The sequence below is a fragment of the Haliotis rubra genome, unplaced genomic scaffold (assembly GCF_003918875.1).
Source record: "Haliotis rubra isolate DU_JTF1 unplaced genomic scaffold, ASM391887v1 Scf28, whole genome shotgun sequence".
Lineage (NCBI taxonomy): Eukaryota > Metazoa > Mollusca > Gastropoda > Lepetellida > Haliotidae > Haliotis > Haliotis rubra.
Genome location: NW_025766891.1, coordinates 529,282 through 546,993, shown reverse-complemented (window position 1 = coordinate 546,993; position 17,712 = coordinate 529,282). Strand labels below are relative to the sequence as shown.

The 17,712-nt window shown below is 38.4% G+C and overlaps 1 protein-coding gene across 3 annotated transcripts in view; it reads right to left on the bottom strand.

Annotated features, from left to right (window-relative positions):
• The window catches only part of LOC124281103 (ATP-binding cassette sub-family C member 4-like), a 99,839-nt gene that overhangs the window by 57,100 nt on the left and 25,027 nt on the right, over window positions 1-17,712 (bottom strand). The window contains exon 6 of one of the 3 annotated variants that reach the window (XM_046717119.1): window positions 14,561-14,810. The exons of the other annotated variants lie outside the window; for them this stretch is intronic. Within the exon in view, the coding sequence (XP_046573075.1) occupies window positions 14,561-14,810 (250 nt within the window). The remainder of the gene's footprint in view (window positions 1-14,560; window positions 14,811-17,712) is intronic. 3 annotated transcript variants of the gene reach the window in all.

Sequence of the window (17,712 nt, the reverse complement as noted above, 5' to 3'; positions counted from 1 at the left end):
AGGTCAGACTGCCGTGTAACAAAACTATTGTGTGACCAAAGCTGTGATTGGTTAACATGAGGACGTATCAGAGAAAACAAACAAAACAGACACAGGCGGCAGACGCAGCCTGCAGACACAGACACAGACGGCACAGCCTGCAGACACAGCTGGCAGACACACAGCTGGCAGACACAGCTGGCAGACATAGCCGGCAGATACGGTAGACTAACAACTAGTGTCTGAAATGAACATATTTTACAGAAAAAAAACAAGTTCATAATGAAAAAAATAAAACATAATGAAACAGATCCCTGAGACTTTTTCAGAAACTGTGGAAATCTACCCTCGAAACACAATCTAGACTTGAATGGGCTTTCTTGGATATGTTTGTTTCAGGGTCTGTATGACTGACTAACGATACACATACGAGGATAATTACAGACCCACCCATTCCAATAAGGTTAGCAAGTACAGTACTAACATTTGCAGATACACCCAAATTACATGATAAACAATCTTCACGTGGTGTAAGTGGAAGAGACAAAAATGGGGTTTGACAAACTGTAAGGATGTACCACACTGACATTGGAAGAAGCAAGACTATGTTTTCAAAGACAACCATTTTGAAAATATGAGAATATTAAAAGCTGCCCATTTGAAATACTTCAGGGTATACATACGTCAGAAGATCACTCTCAAACGCCTCCTAAGACTTTGGAAACGCCTTTGAAACACCATTAAACTCATTCAGGGTATACATACGTCAGAACATCAATGAAATGACTCGGAAACTTTTGAACGCCTTTAAAACTTTCTCTCAAGTTCCCACCCAAATATAATTAGCATACAGCAATCAAGTCTTCATTAAATCGTATTCACTTTGTATATGAGAACAAACAGCATGCAGGTTCGGGTGTAGGGTGATGCACAAGAAGTTACACCTGTTATGATAACACTACACGACACTCCGGAGGGAGGATAACACAGACACTCTCCCTCAGTAAACACGGGCCCAGCAGCAACACTTAGTGTACTAGTATGTGTGTAGGCTGGAGAGACCTCATCTGCCACTTTATATGAGTAACAGGTTTACATAGGGGTAGAGTCTTGGTAAGGGATTTTGTCTACATCTATACATTTGCAATAGGTTTACATAGAGACGCAAGCCCTTCAGAAGTGTCAGACCAACAGAGAGTAAAATATATACACAAGCAAAGTTAATTATAGTGTCAGTCAATCAAAAACCAAGCACACATCCTCCCAGTTTAATATGTACCAACTGTTGATGACTATTAGCTTGTTCTGCTAGTTTATATAGAGGTGTAGGCCCTTCCAAAGTGTCGATTCAGCAGAAAGTACAACTAAAAGTCCGTGAGAATGACACTTTGCTAGTTAGTGTATGCTGTTGTAGTCTACACATGGAGGTAAATATATGTTTTGTGGCATATTAAAATCTGGTAAGCAGAAACTCTGCAATCTATCATGGCTCATTCATTCTTTCACTAGTGGTGGTCCGATTAATTGAAATAATCGAAGGTTGGTCGCAGTGACGAAATGACCAAGCAATCGATCATGTTTTCTCATAATTCGAACACAAACAATTCTGGAACACTTTTTGCATTAACAATATTTTTCACACGGTTGGTTTTGTCAGTTACATTTCATGAGTACTACAAGCTCGTTCCAAGTCATGATTGAATTTATCTTAAAGACCCCAAGAAAGTTATGTTCCTAACATACTAGTTATCCTTTCAAGATGTGAATTTGCCCAAAAAAAAAAACCCAAAGAACTACATGCTTTTTCTTTATGTTTTTGTGCATTAACAAAAATAACCAGGACAAATTCATAAATGACGCTGATGATTGATCGGTTGTAATGAAGCAATCATCAATTCTGAGATTTTAACCAATTCCCAATACTATCTTTCACAGACATATTCCTGGTTAACTTTTTAGCTTCAGCATCGGAATCATCATATAACATTACACAGATGGTGGTCAGGAGACCAAACAGTTGGAACAGATTGCATAAACGCACCATGCTTCGCAGCAAACCGAGGAGCATGACTTTTCACGTGCGGTCAGACCACGTGGGAAACGATCAAATCGGTCAGTTGTATTCAGGTTTTGCTTGGGTTCAGGTCTGACTTGAGTTTAGACGTCAGTTGGGTTCATTGGTTTCGCTTGAGTTCAGGTGTTACTTGAGTTAGGTGACAGCTCGTCACAATTCGTTTGTTAGATCGTCAAAGTAGGATGTAGGTAGATAGACTAATATAAAGCATTTAATAGTGCATCGATGTAGAAGTTACATATAGCTAGCTGCAATAGAGCTACTGTAGATAATAGACTTTAAGCTGCAATAGAGCTAGACAGATCAGTGTAGATAATAGAATTTAAAGGTATCACATTAGGTTTCTTGTGTGCAGGGTTGCGCATTATTAAATGACCATTGAAACTCTTGTGAAAACAGGTGAAAATGAGCTATGCACCCACCCCCCAACCCCCATCTCAAAAGGTATTCCAAATGTTTGTATATATTTACACATAAAAACACTACAAAAGAAATGATAACACATTATCATACAAGTGAGTGAGTGGTTTTAGCAATATTCCAGCAATATCACGGCGGGTAACACCAGAAATAGGCTTCACACATTGTACCCATATGGGGAATTGAACATGGGTCTTCGGCGTGACGACCGAACGCTTTAACCACTAGGTTACCTCGTCGCCCCATTATCATATAAACAGATATCAGAAAGAACATTAAATAACACAGAACACACTGCCAACAGCTCAATCAACAGAACACCACTAGAAACTGTTTTACTAGTCATTGAGTCTAAATGAAAACCCAAATACCCTGAAAATACAAATGGCTGAGACATATCATGGAGCAATTGTTACCTGCATTCGCTCACAGACCACTGATGTTTCTGAAACACCCTGTACAGCAAGACCAAACGAGTTGAAACAGAATTCGCATAACAGGTTCATCCCAATCCGAGCCAGGTACAGTTCTCGTGGTAAAATGGGCAAGCCAGTTAGAACCAGTACCACAATGATTGTAAACATACAAAAATGGACGGAAATATTCACGAGCAAAATGAGAATCCCCTTGTACTTGTTTCTCACTTTCTGTGGTTTGACTTCTATCCTGTGAACAATAACACATGGAGAACATTTCAACATTACATGACATGAACCGGAATACCAAAAATATTGATGACAACAAATATTTGACAGGTTGCATGTGTATACTGGTGAGTGAGTGAATGAGTATGGTTTTACGCTGCTTTTAGCAATAATCCAGCAACATCACGGCGGGGGACACCAGAAATGGGCTTCACACATTGTGCCCATGTGGGGAATCGAACCCGGGTGTTCGGTGTGATGTGCGAACACTTTAACCACTAGGCTAACCCACCGCCCCATATACACCATCTGAAGAAAAATACCCAGAAATAATACAACGCTGACACCAAATCATCTTCCACATGTGTCATGGTGCATGCTCCGGAGTCCAGTAGTACAGAGTGGAGTTAACAAAATGGTTTGGTGGATAGCTCCTATAGACAGGTAGTGAACTTGAATGATACAGAAATGATAGATTAGAAGTTAAGAGAGTTAACATGAGGTGATATGTTCACACACGTTTGTTAAACACCATACACACACATACCATGTATCAGGGTACACATATTGGGAAAATACAGATGTTAGTTACACTTTACAGCTTACAGATATTATATTTATATATATTTACTTATATCTGTATCGCGCCAATATCCAGCTCAGCTGCTCAAAGGCACTTTGATTTTCTCCCGATGATTGGATGTCAAACTAAAACGGCACATTGTAATATCAATCTCAACTCCCTGGGGAGCATACAACAGATGATACACAGATGAGTGAGTGAGTTTGGTTTTACGCCACTTTTAGCAATATTCCAGCAATATCACGGTAGGAAACAACAAAAATGGGCTTCGCATATTAAGCTCTTGTGGGGAATTGAACCCAGGTCTTCGTCATGACACGCTTTAAGTACTAGGCTACCCCACGACCCGAGCATACAGATGAACACCAGCATATAGCTATATGAATCCATCTCTATACTTATGTTTCAGATGGTTATGACTTACAGATTTGACTTCCCTCGTTTTAATGGTGTCTTCCTGGACCAATGGTGGCACTACAACCAGGCAGCCTGTACTATTCTAAAAGACCAAAGTCTACATAGGTAGTTTCGTGCAGTTCTTTGAGATTTTACGTCAGCTACAATTTGTGTAGTTAATGCAGGTTACAGATAAATACTAGCCTGAGAAAACAAGAACTCATATCCTACACACACTATTCAATTACACAAAAGTTATGAACACTTCCTCTTTGTACATGTTTGTGACAAGCATTACCATAAGGTAGGACATGCTCACCTTCTTGAGTGAGTGAGTGAATTTAATTTTACACCACTTTTAGAAATATTCCAGCAATATCACAGTGGGGGACACCAGAAATGGGCTCCACATATTGTACCCATTAATCACTAGGCTATCCCCCCGACCCCCCGACCCCCTCACCTTCTTGAGTGAGTGAGTGAATTTAGTTTTACACCGCTTTTAGAAATATTCCAGCAATATCACAGTGGGGGACACCAGAAATGGGCTCCACATATCGTACCCATTAATCACTAGGCTATCCCATCGCCCCCCTCACCTTCTTAAACACTTGCTTAGTGACATCACTATTTCAGAGAAATCCATAAACACAAAGTCAGAATCAAACAACTGACTCAGCTTTTGCAGAGGCTAAGGAGAAAATTCTGAAATTCTTTCCATGGCGATAATGAAGAAACCGACATTGAAGGTACCAGTGACACACAGGTTGATACGATCTGTATCAGTTCATCAATTGTTCTAAATAATGTTGCTTAAAGCAATCTGTGAGAATTGCACCATTTGAATTGTTTGTGACAGAATCAAACCATCTTGAATTATTTGTAACAGAATCATGCCATCTTGAATTATTTGTAACAGAAACTTGTAACATGGTATGATTATCTTTGCAATCAAAATGACAAATATATGACCCTAAGGGAACACCAAAAATGGGCTGCACAGATTCTACAAATACAGTTGCTACAGAAACACACTAACACCCTGTGTATGAGACACTTGTCCTTGACCAGCAGGCAATCATTGTTTTGTGAATGAAATGATTGACAACACAATGATTGTATCAGGGTGTTATGACAGGTCTTAACCTGCAAACTGGTTCTTGGAAGGTCTTGCCCTGAGTCATATTGCTGCAGACATTAACAGCTTTACATTTTTTTCTATCGTAACCACACTGCAATTCCTAAAAAAGTGAAGTTGGTCCAGCAAGAGCGAATATGGTTTTACGCTTCTTTTAGCAATATTCCACCAATATCACGGCTGGACGCTTCAGAAATGGGCCTCACACATGGTACCCATATGGTAAAATTGAACCTGGGTCTTCAGCATTACAAGCGAAAACTTTAACCAGTAACATATGTTATATTTGGGATTACACTTTCTTAGTAAAGTACAGATTCTAGTACTTTTTGGGTTGAGTCCCATCCGGGATTCGAACCCACATCCTCAGAGTCAGGCACCTAATGGCCAGCACACGAAGTCAGACGCCTAGACCGTTCAGCCACCGCGGCTTTCACTTTAACCAGTAGGCTAACTGACCGCTCCATTTGTGATGATGACTGTCAACACAAATAGGTCTTGGCCTTTATGCAAACTGGTTCTTGGAAGGTCTTACCCCGAGTCGCATCTATCATATTGCTGTAGACATCAACAGCTTTATATTGTTTCCATCCTAACCACACTGAAACTCCCCTTTTGTTTAGCATTATATAAAGAAGTTGGTCTAACAAGAAAAACAATTCAGAGAAATCCCAGATACCCTGAAAATGCAAATGGCTGCTACATTCCTATCTGCATCTATTACCTGTATCCGCATAGCAACCACTGATGCTTCGGCAATACACTGTATCGCCAGGCTCATCCAGCCAATACAGAAGATACAAAACAGGTTCATCCCAATCCGAGCCAGGTACAGTTTTTGAGGGAGAATGGGCAAGCCCGTCAGCACAAGTGTCACAGTAATTGCAAACATACAGATATGGATTGCCATATTCCAGAACAAAATCTGAACTCCTTTCCATTGGTTTCTCACTTTCTGTGGTTTTGCTTCAAACCTGTGAATAACAATACATTCAGAACATTTCTACATTACATGACATGAACTTGATGACAAGGAATGTTTTAGAAAAGAATTCAACAATAACCTTTACTTCAAGATATGTTGGCAGGATCCTTATACCACAAAAGACAAAGGGAAAGGCAGCACGCTCCAACGCATCTTCCAGCCTGCATTTATATGCTGGCTACACAAGCAAAAGTACCAAAAAGCAACACATAAGTGTGAAAAATCATCAGTCATTCATAAATAAACTAATGAATTCACATCTAGCAACACACTAACTGAGCATAAGCATCATGGCCACTATACAAACAGGGACACAAAATCATCCATACTTTATAAATAAATTCGAGAATTCACATCTATCAAAGAGTATGAAGGTGGATTAGAAAATCAGTACTGTCGGAAATAGAAAAAACTGTTTTTAGGCTGTTACTCTGTATCCCTAAAATTTACACAATTGCAAATAGCATATGTCGAAATAACCCACTTCGGCCTAACTGGGCATTCAGTGGGATGCGTAATACGATATCCAGAAAAGCATGTTTACTCGTAAAATCGGGCAAAACTTAGAAAAATACGAATAGCTGCTGAAAACAATAGATCAGACTATAGATGGCAATTAGGTCGCTCAGCCAGGTATGACGACGGACCGTCGACTCACCTGGCATGAAATGCACGTGCTGCCTACAGGCACAAGGGGTCATCTCAAAGATATTTTGTGCTTTTTCATGTGTGTTGACTATGTCTCATCTATTGATTAACATCTTACGTGTCTTTCTTTCATATAGTTTCATATAGTTTATGTTGAGATATGTAAAAGAGTATGATACCCGAAAACCATAGAAACGCATCGTAGTATATAGGTGGCATGACCACCCGAAGATCGACAGGACTGGATATTATTTGTAAATTGTTATGACGTGCCGTGTACCTCCCCAGTATAATTGCCCTAAAGGATTATCTTATCTTAGCTGATATCTCTATCCCCAAGCCCGACCCCAGGTTTTGCTTTTGAGACGGCCCCTCCTATCTGTTTCTTTTTATAGTGACAGTGAGACTGCATGGTAGCTACATCCTTAATAGTTTCGGCATAAAAGTTATTATTTTTTACGTCAGCTATCGTTTATAATGAATCTACGTCTAATTTCAAATTGGGCATTTAAAAAGTGTCCTTTGTAATACAATATCGTCGCACACTAATTTGCATAAAGCCATGGTCTGTTCCAAATAAGTCTTTTTGGACTTAGAAAAAAACCCGCATTGCTCATTTCTGCACTAATTTCCCCTCAGTAAAGTCCCTTTTCTCCGTTTCCTATCTCTCTACCACTGAGACTGTAGTTAGGCCGAACTTAGTTTAACAGATATTTCACACTTTCACATATCAACTACATAAATTGTAGAGATAAATGAGAAAATACAGTTTTTTTCTATTTCCGACAGTACTATAGTATAGACATGAAACAAAGAGTCACGTGATAGGGCGTCATCAAATTTCCCCAATAGAACGTGCGGTAGATCAATTGTTCAATAAAGTGGCTGATCGTTTGTTGTCTATGACCAATCGTATCATGAGATACCTGTCACAGAGGAAGGGACAGGCGATGGGGCGTGGGCGAAATTTCTGAAGACCATGTCTGGTCACTCAACAGCTGGATAGAGATTGATTATTGGCTATGCCGTTGACCAGTCGATATGCTGGGTTTAGGCTTTATCAACTCAAGCTATCATGTAACAGTTTGTGTATTGTAAACATACATAATCGTAACGATCTATGAAATATACACATAAGATCATAAGATAAATAATAGTAGATAGATCTCAGAGATCGAAAACACATTTTAGTGTTTTTCGATAAGTAAACGTGATTGAAATCCAACCATTGAGTAGAGATAGTATTTATTTTCATATACATTTTACGCACACAACTAGTACATAAAACAAATGGTTTGCTGTACATGTAAATATAATCTTCACCTTACTACGAATGAATATCCAAATTGAAGTACAAGTATTATAGAATTCAAAAAGTGACACGATACTGAATTATTATAATGCATAAAAATGCAGTTTAATCCCCCCAAATATTGATAAAAGATGGGCGTGCCTATATTTACACTGCATGTAAACAAGGTTTATAAGATTACAGATGTGCTTGTATGCATAAACATTACAAAGAGGGGCGTGACTCCATAAAGCAGGTTGTCCAATGATATAACATCGCATCTGTTTATTTTACACTTGTCACGGGACAAACCTTTCAACAAGGGTGTAACTACACATGCATTCTACCGGAGGCTGTTATTTCAAGGTCGAAAGAGGTGTTCAGTTATCTCATTACTGTAATCTGATTGAATGATTATACACATGTGTATCGATACCGTACCTGATATACTATCCAGCTTTTATTGACGATGGATCAATAGAGATTGAGTTCATTGATACACGTGATAATTACAGAGATCAAATAAAAATGTTTTACACAATGCTCATGTAAATTGCATAGAAAACTGACAATTCAAATCAACATGAAACTTTCAACAGCTTGAACAAAACTGCTTGAAATACCTTTGTACGGTTTACATGTAATAACTTATGATATTACTTCTGGCTATGTCTAAGAATCTTTTGAATTACCAACTTACTGTGTTTTGTAACAAACGTAGTAAAAGATTTCAATGTTGTAATAACACTGACATGTATATATATTCGATGCAAAGGAGCGATTTATCACTTTATATTCAATTAGGTAATATTATCAACTTTAGTTTATGGAAAATAACTAGTCACAATTCAGTAAGCTTTAAATTAGTATGTTAAATTATGTCTAATCTATTCGAGCTTGGATGTATAATTATTTGTGTTTATACATTATGTTTCGTTATATGAAACAAGACAACGTAATAATACCTAAAAAGTTAATTCAAACCATTCATTTGTGTTTAAATTCTTTGTATGTCCTTGAAATTTCGTACATTGTATCCTATTTATTAGGAAGTTGAAGAAAATATAATCTTCAGTAACCTCTAAACCATTACATCTAATTCAATCAATGTGCATAAGAAGTATTTTAGTATCCATTCCCAATGAAGAGTACCAGACACTTACCTCTAGATCTGTAAAAACATCAAAACATCATAATCCCCTTTCTCGCCAACATGTGTTCATATGCCAAACGCTGTATAAGCCTATGATAGTGATTAGCAATTGCTATCAAAACACTTTAAATACTTCTTCTGATTGACACTAAAGGTAGCATCTCTCGTAAGAAAAGCTAATATTTGCTCAGTACTACTAAGTTGGCTGAAATAATAGGTACAGTGCGATGTTTAAAAGTACAACACACATGTGCGTCTCTCGCTGAATAAGAGATGCTTTCTGTTGCCGAATATATGTGGCTCTCGCTGTGAGAAACTGCCAATTACCTGCCCCATAAACACGTCACTCGCTGTGAGAAGCTGATTAATTTGCCCAATATATGCGGCTCTCGGCCTTAATGAGTAAGTAACACTGTGTGGAGCTGTATTTAAGTGACACTGTGTGGAGCTGTATTTAAGTGACACTGTGTGGAGCTGTATTTAAGTGACACTGTGTGGAGCTGTATTTAAGTGACACTGTGTGGAGCTGTATATAAGTAACACTGCGTGTGAAATAGGACGGTATGGGCAGGAAAGGTTACACTATATATATGGCTTGGGTAGATCGCAGTAATAGTATACTATATATATATAGCTTGTGTGGACCACAGTAACAGTGTGTGGAGCTACAGACCATGCCAGGAAAGGTTACAATTTGTATTGTTACAGCTTGGGAAGACCACAGTAACAGTGTGTGGAGCTATAGTAACAGTGTGTGGAGCTATAGTAACACTGTGTGGAGCTATGTACCATGCCAGGAAAGGTTACAGTTTGTATTGTTATAGCTTTGGTAGACCACAGTAACAGTGTGTGGAACTATAGTAACACTGTGTGGAGCTACAGACCATGCCAGGAAAGGTTACAGTTTGTATTGTTATAGCTTTGGTAGACCACAGTAACAGTGTGTGGAGCTATAGTAACACTGTGTGGAGCTACGGACCATGCCAGGAAAGGTTTCAGTTTGTATTGTTATAGCTTTGGTAGACCACAGTAACAGTGTGTGGAGCTATATTAACAGTGTGTGGAGCTATAGTAACACTGTGTGGAGCTATGTACCATGCCAGGAAAGGTTACAGTTTGTATTGTTATAGCTTTGGTAGACCAAAGTAACAGTGTGTGGAACTATAGTAACACTGTGTGGAGCTACGGACCATGCCAGGAAAGGTTTCAGTTTGTATTGTTATAGCATTGGTAGACCACAGTAACAGTGTGTGGAACTATAGTAACACTGTGTGGAGCTACGGCCATGCCAGGAAAGGTTACAATTTGTATTGTTATAGCTTGTGTGGACCAGAAAAAAACACATTGCTCATTTCTGCACTAATCTCTCCTCAGCAAAGTCCTATCTCCCTACCACTGAGACTGTAGTTAGACAGAACTCAGTTTGACAGAAATTTCACACTTTCACATATTAACTATATAAATTGTAGATATAAATGTGAAAAAACAGTTTCTTTCTATTTCCGACAGTACTTTAACATATACGTCCATGGCATATTTCCATCTTGCTGGGTGGAACAGTTCCCAAGATATTGGAGCCAAATGATGTTCCATACTTATCCATCATCAATTCTAGTCTAATCACTTACGTGAACTAAACCAGCCTTATACCCAAGTGAAAAGTGTTTCTGAGGTGATCTCCAAAATACAGATAATATATTCTGATCCATAGATTTAAATCCTCGACAAAATAATTTTATACTTGCTGTATAGATCTACCTAAAGCCATTGACTTTCTTTAGAGTAATGGTCTTCATTACAAGATACTGGCATAATAAGATCATTAGTCACATGTACAAAGATCTCTTTCAGAGAGTCTGAATTACAAATGGAGCCGCCAACCCGGGCAAGCTTCATCCTGTGTGAAGCAAGGATGTATTTGCAGTCCAACCCTGTTCAAATCTATGTGAATGATATGAAAGACTAATGGGACTCGCAGAGGTCGGTGCACCCGTTGTGGAAACATACCACAGCTACCTACTATTTGCAGATGATTGGGTTTTACTATCATCTCCAATAAGATTTTAACAGAGCTTAAACAATCTTCAACATATATCAGCAGACTGAAAACCTCAGTCCAACATGTGCTCCATTCACTACAAGATCAATGAGACATATATAGCATAAATAACCAACATGTGCTCCATTCACTACAAGATCAATGAGACATATATTGCATAAATAACCAACATGTGCTCCATTCACTACAAGATCAATGAGACATATATTGCATAAATAACCAACATGTGCTCCATTCACTACAAGATCAATGAGACATATATCGCATAAATAACCAACATGTGCTCCATTCACTACAAGATCAATGAGACATATATTGCATAAATAACCAACATGTGCTCCATTCACTACAAGATCAATGAGACATATATTGCATAAATAACCAACATGTGCTCCATTCACTACAAGATCAATGAGACATATAATGCATAAATAACCAACATGTGCTCCATTCACTACAAGATCAATGAGACATATATCGCATAAATAACCAACATGTGCTCCATTCACTACAAGATCAATGAGACATATATAGCATAAATAACCAACATGTGCTCCATTCACTACAAAATCAAAGAGACATATATCGTATAAATAACCAACATGTGCTCCTTTCACTACAAGATCAATGAGACATATATAGCATAAATAACCAACATGTGCTCCTTTCACTACAAGATCAACTTTCAACCAATCTAGTAACTGCCAACATAACAGAACCCACTTGAATGAGAATTGCATCGCTTCAATATCACCATAAATGCTTACAACACTGAAAGCAATATCACCATAAATATTTACAGAGACTGAAAGCATCCACTGAAATGATTTACTTGTATGGGTGTAACACATGAACGTGTGTGTACTGATATCAAAGGAATGTTTTCACCATATTGGACACTGATCATTGGACCCAGTGTGTGAAATAGCCCCTGGCTAGTAAAAATCCAGTCCACCCAGTAAATCTCCAGAGTCAGATTGTCTACAAGACTGCAACCTTACAAATAAGAGTCCTCCTTAACCTGTAGGTGATCCTCAATCCTGAAACATGGACTTTCAGGCAATAAAAACATTGAAATTAAAAAAATCTCCAGTCACTGGCCTGACTGCTAGCGAATTTTCATGGGGTCATTTTGTAAATGTATCACTCTCCGACTTGTTAAGTTATAAAACACTTTTAAATCATGCAAGATTATGGCCTGATAAAAACATTCATCACACTAGCAGCTTGATGATGAAACCTGTGTCATGCCGACAATATCTTATTCTCCTCTATTTGGGTAATCTTTCGCTTAGTTTCTACATTTAAGGCTAGTGAATAATTTTGTGGGCTTGTAACTCTCAGGCATAGCTTGCCCAACTGGCTAGCAGAATTTGAAAACTTTCGCACACTGACCGGACCCAAGAGAAACCTGTTCTGAGTGATTAGGCATTGCTAAGGCATCAAATCATTTGCCTTGTTAACAGATCAGACAACCTAAACAATTGAAAACTGAGACACAAAACCCAAACCAGCAATATGATTTTCTATCATACAACCAATAATAATGATCGCTCTAAAACAATAAAAACAAATAGGGATTTTTTTATGACCAAAATTTTCCACCACAATTTTTTTGGATTGATTTCTAAATCAGATTTTAAGATGATTACACAAATTCTGTATCTATCATGTTTTAAATATTCTGTTTTGTCAAGCAAAAATGCAAACAATAGACAATCATTTTGAACTACAGTTTTGTGACAAAGGAGTGAGTGAGTGAGTATGGTTTTATGCCGCTTTTTAGCAATATTCCAGCAATATCACAGCGGGGGACACCAGAAATGGGCTTCACACATTGTACCCATGTGGGGAATCGAGCCCGGGTCTTCGGCGTGACGAGCGAAAGCTTTAACCACTAGGCTAACCCACTGCCCCTTGTGACAAAGGAAAGTCAACAGGTTCTTGTCGTGATGTGCGAGTGAGTGAGTTAGTTGGCTTTACACATGCCATCACTCTACACAGTGGTCTGCAGTACAGTTGACAACTTGTCCATCTGATTCACATCCTAACCCTGTTATCATAATGGAGTGAGTGAGTGAGTGAGTATGGTTTACGCCATTTTTAGCAATATTTCAGCAACATCACAGCAGGGACACCACAAATGGGCTTCACACATTGTGCCTATGTGGGGAATCGAAACCCGGGTCTTCTGCGTGACGAGCGAATGCTTTAACCACTAGGCTACCCCACCGCCCCTTATCATAATGGAAGTGTTCCCTCCAATACTCGAGAAAGAATCAAGGATTGCTGTCCATCATAAAATACTGCTGGGCAGGAAGGTAAGCCAACTTCTAAAGTTATGAGCCAGTTTCAAATTCAATAGCTTGAATAACCAACTGCTTATATTTCGGGAAATTTGATTCTACTAAGGCAACAACCCAAATTGCAAATCACAAGTAAAATATTATGAAGGGGTGACAGAGTTAGCAATATTAATTTGTTATCGAAATTTATTTATCCATGTTTATTTTTTAAGTTTATAGTTATTTAAAGAAACAGAAAACTGTTTGATAAACATTTCACCACCATTTCAGTAGCCAGCTTGGCTAGGGAAGTTTCAGCATTTTAGCATGGCTCAGGCAGATGGCCTACTAATTTTTGCACAATGCCGTCACAACAGTCAAACATATTTTAGTTAAGTATATGAATGTTTATTGATATTCCACCTTCACAAAACTATTCTCAATGTATGTTCCCGTTCCTCTTCTGCACACTGCTGTCAATACCTGTTCCTGAATAGTCAAACACGCTTTAGTAACTGCAGTTATCCTAGGAGATATCGTTTTGACAGTAGATTTTGCACAATGCCATGACAATGCTATGACGTAATGAACTTGATGACATCACAATGCTATGACATAATGAACTTGATGACATCACAATGCTATGACATCGCTGCACTGCAAATCTAATGGCAGTACTGTGTACAGAGATGTACATTTTTCATTGAAACCTAATGAAGAGTGATATTTGATGATAAATAGAATCTCACCCTCGTGTCTTCTGATAACAAATATATATCAACAATTGTTGATAAAAGTAAAAATATCCTCGCAAGCCTCGGATATTTGTTACTTTATCAACTCGTGGTGATATATTTGATATCAAAAGACACTCGGGTAGGATTCTCTATTTATTGTTATTCTACCTTCATACGTAAGATGCCGACCCGTAACTCGGACACCTGCTGGACACCTATGCTGGCCGCCCCGATCAGCACCCCTCCAGTCACGCCCATGTAGAGCCGGGCCATGAACACGATCCGCGTGGAGAGACCATGGGTAACCAGGATGAGGACCACCAGGATGGCCAACAGGCTGGCGGCTACAGAGCTGTACCGGAGCGTCGACAGGAGGCCGTTACAATTGTGCCGCCATTTATGCCAGCGGATCTCCGGGCTGCCAGCATCAGACGGATCAGTATCAGTATGGGGCTAAATGCTGCTGTGAGGGGTGTTTCAGTGGTATCACAGCATGTCAGATTGTGGCGGAAAGTCTAAGGGACACAATACCTATCAGCTTGGTGTTGACAAGCCAAGGGACATAATCAGAGAAGTTGATGGATTTGAACCCATGATCAGAGAATCCTGGCTCTGAGACTGACTGACTGAGTTTGGTTTTACGCCACTTTTAGCAATATTCCAGCAATATCACGGCGGGGGACACCAGAAATGGGCTTCACTCATTGTACCCATGTGGGGATTCGAACCCGGGTCTTCGGCGTGACGAGCCAACGCTTTAACCACTGGACTACCCCACTGGCTCTGAGAAGGAACCCATGGGACATAGAAGTTCTTCAGCCTATTGGGCCACCAATTAACAAACAAGGAGCATACACTGACTGGTTTGTTTGTTGTTTAATGCCTCATTCAGCATTATTCCAGCTATATGGTGGCAGTCTGTAAATAATATCAACCAGTGATCAACATCATGAGCATTGATCTACACAATTGGGATACGATGACGTGTCAACCAAGTTGGCGAGCCTGACCACCCGATCCCCTTAGTTGCATCTTATGACAAGCATGCATTGTTGAAGACCTTCTAGCCAGGGTCTTCATGGGCACACATGCTTACTAACTTCGTACACCATTCTAATCTTGTGATTCAGGAAGACTTGAATCAAAATCAGTATTGAGACTAACTGTGGACATCAGATTTCTATTTGGTTCTAGTATCCATAGAAACCAGTACTGGCATTGTCCAAATGTTGGAACTTGGTTAGTAACGGCCATTTTCACACTTGTCAAAATCTAGTACATAAGTTGGTTTCAGTCTGAAAATTTGTCAGCACTTACAAAAAAAATAAAAATAGCTTGTTCCTACTACAGCAGAAGGGCAATTTGAAGGAGAGAAAGCACAAAATATCACAAACTTATTTCAGTATTCATAAACAATAGTGCCAGGTACTGTAGCTCACCAATAAAATATGTATCAACAGGGCATCTCGTCTGATTCACATATTTTCTATATAAAGACTGACGACAAAAGTATTAAGAAATACAAAATGTGTAACCTAAATTAACACAATGTTTCTCAAACAGCTAAAATGAATGTACTATTGTCAAACATTAATGCAATATTCAACATCTAAATTTTCTTCACACTATTTAAACTCCAAGTGAGAATGGTTTTATGCTGCTTTTAGCAATATTCCAGCAATATCAAGACGGCAAACACCAGAAATGAGCTTCACACATTGAGTGGCAGTGAAATTACAAGTTCTTTGACACACTGCTTGGTAGTAATGAACACCTTGTGTGCTGTAGTAGAGAAAATATTAGATGTGTAGTAACTTTTAGATTTCAGGAAGGGCACTTACAACATTACTAACATATTGGTCCAGCAGCAGGTTCAGAGGCACTTATAGGGCCCTGGTACCTTCTGAAGAGAATAATTGTTCAATGTTTTTGACAGGAAATAGTAACAATTTATCATTTTTTAACAAGGCATAAGAAGAAATATACATGTCAAACTTAAGCTTCCTGAGATACAAAATTTCAAAAGATATGATTTTTAAAAATTTGTAAATTTTTCATCACATTTTTTAAATAAATAACTAAATATTTGAAATTGGAATTGCAGCCAAACACCAACTTAAATTCTAGCTCTTAAACAAATTTAGGTTCCATCCCTGGTCAGCACTGGTAGACATAAGTATCACTGATCAAGGGGTTTCTGAGGACAGGATGTTTACAGGTGATATGGACCATGGACAAGTAGGCCATAACACAGGGTCACCTGACCTTCAGTCAGGTAAGCAAACAATCAGCTCCAAATCAAACATAACTATCAAGTGATTTCCAAGTCACTTAGAAATATAAGCTCAACATGTATGAACTTTGCTTTACCTTTTGATCAAAAGTTGTTGTTTTTAAACAAAATGTTGAAATGCTGCCGTCTGTCACAATTATACGGTAAATGTCGCCTTAAGTACATGAACCAGGAACAGTACACTTTAGAAAACAACACCTAGCTGTCAGACTTAATGTCGAAATTAAATTATCTCTGCTAGACATTAGGAGTACAACTTTGAAACCTAATGCCAGATGAACCTTGGATTCTAAAAATGCAGTGTAAATCACAGATTCACATTTTCAAGGAATAGTTATCCTCAAAAGAACACTGTAATTCTGAGAGAATGACAGATAGGAAAATTGTCCTTTTACTGTATTTGATTGGTTAGATATACAATTAAAAAAAAATTAGATAGACGTAAAATTGCCAAAAGAATGTGATCATTACCATTGAAATATATTTTAAAAAATATATAATCATGCATGTTGAATTTCTAAAGTAATTCTGTGGGTAGGACGGTTGTTATGGCAACACAGCTGCAGCTCTACAACATGGTGGTTATCCGCCATGACACTTGCATTAACACACACAACTCAGCAATGCACAAACAAACATGGCTGCAGCAAGGCAGTTCGTGATGCAACTGTTGCAGAAGGGTAAATAGATTAAAATACATATCAAGTTATACAAAACATGCTAAAATGAAAGTTTCCAAATCCCATAACAGGCTTACAAGTTGAAGGTGAAGGTGAATGAATAACAGCAACATAACTTAGAGGTAAATAATTGTTACGTAAATCTCAATTGATTATATATAAATATCTGAGCAGTAACTGAGCAAAAATGAAAAATATAACCAAAAGATATCAACATATTTCAAGTCAGTGGTACTTGGTGAAGTAGTTTTGCATGGATTACTAACAAAAAACTAGTTCTAAACTTAGTTTAAGAAGTGGCTCTTAAATGAAGACTCAACTGTGTGTATTGCCTGTGTAAATATAAA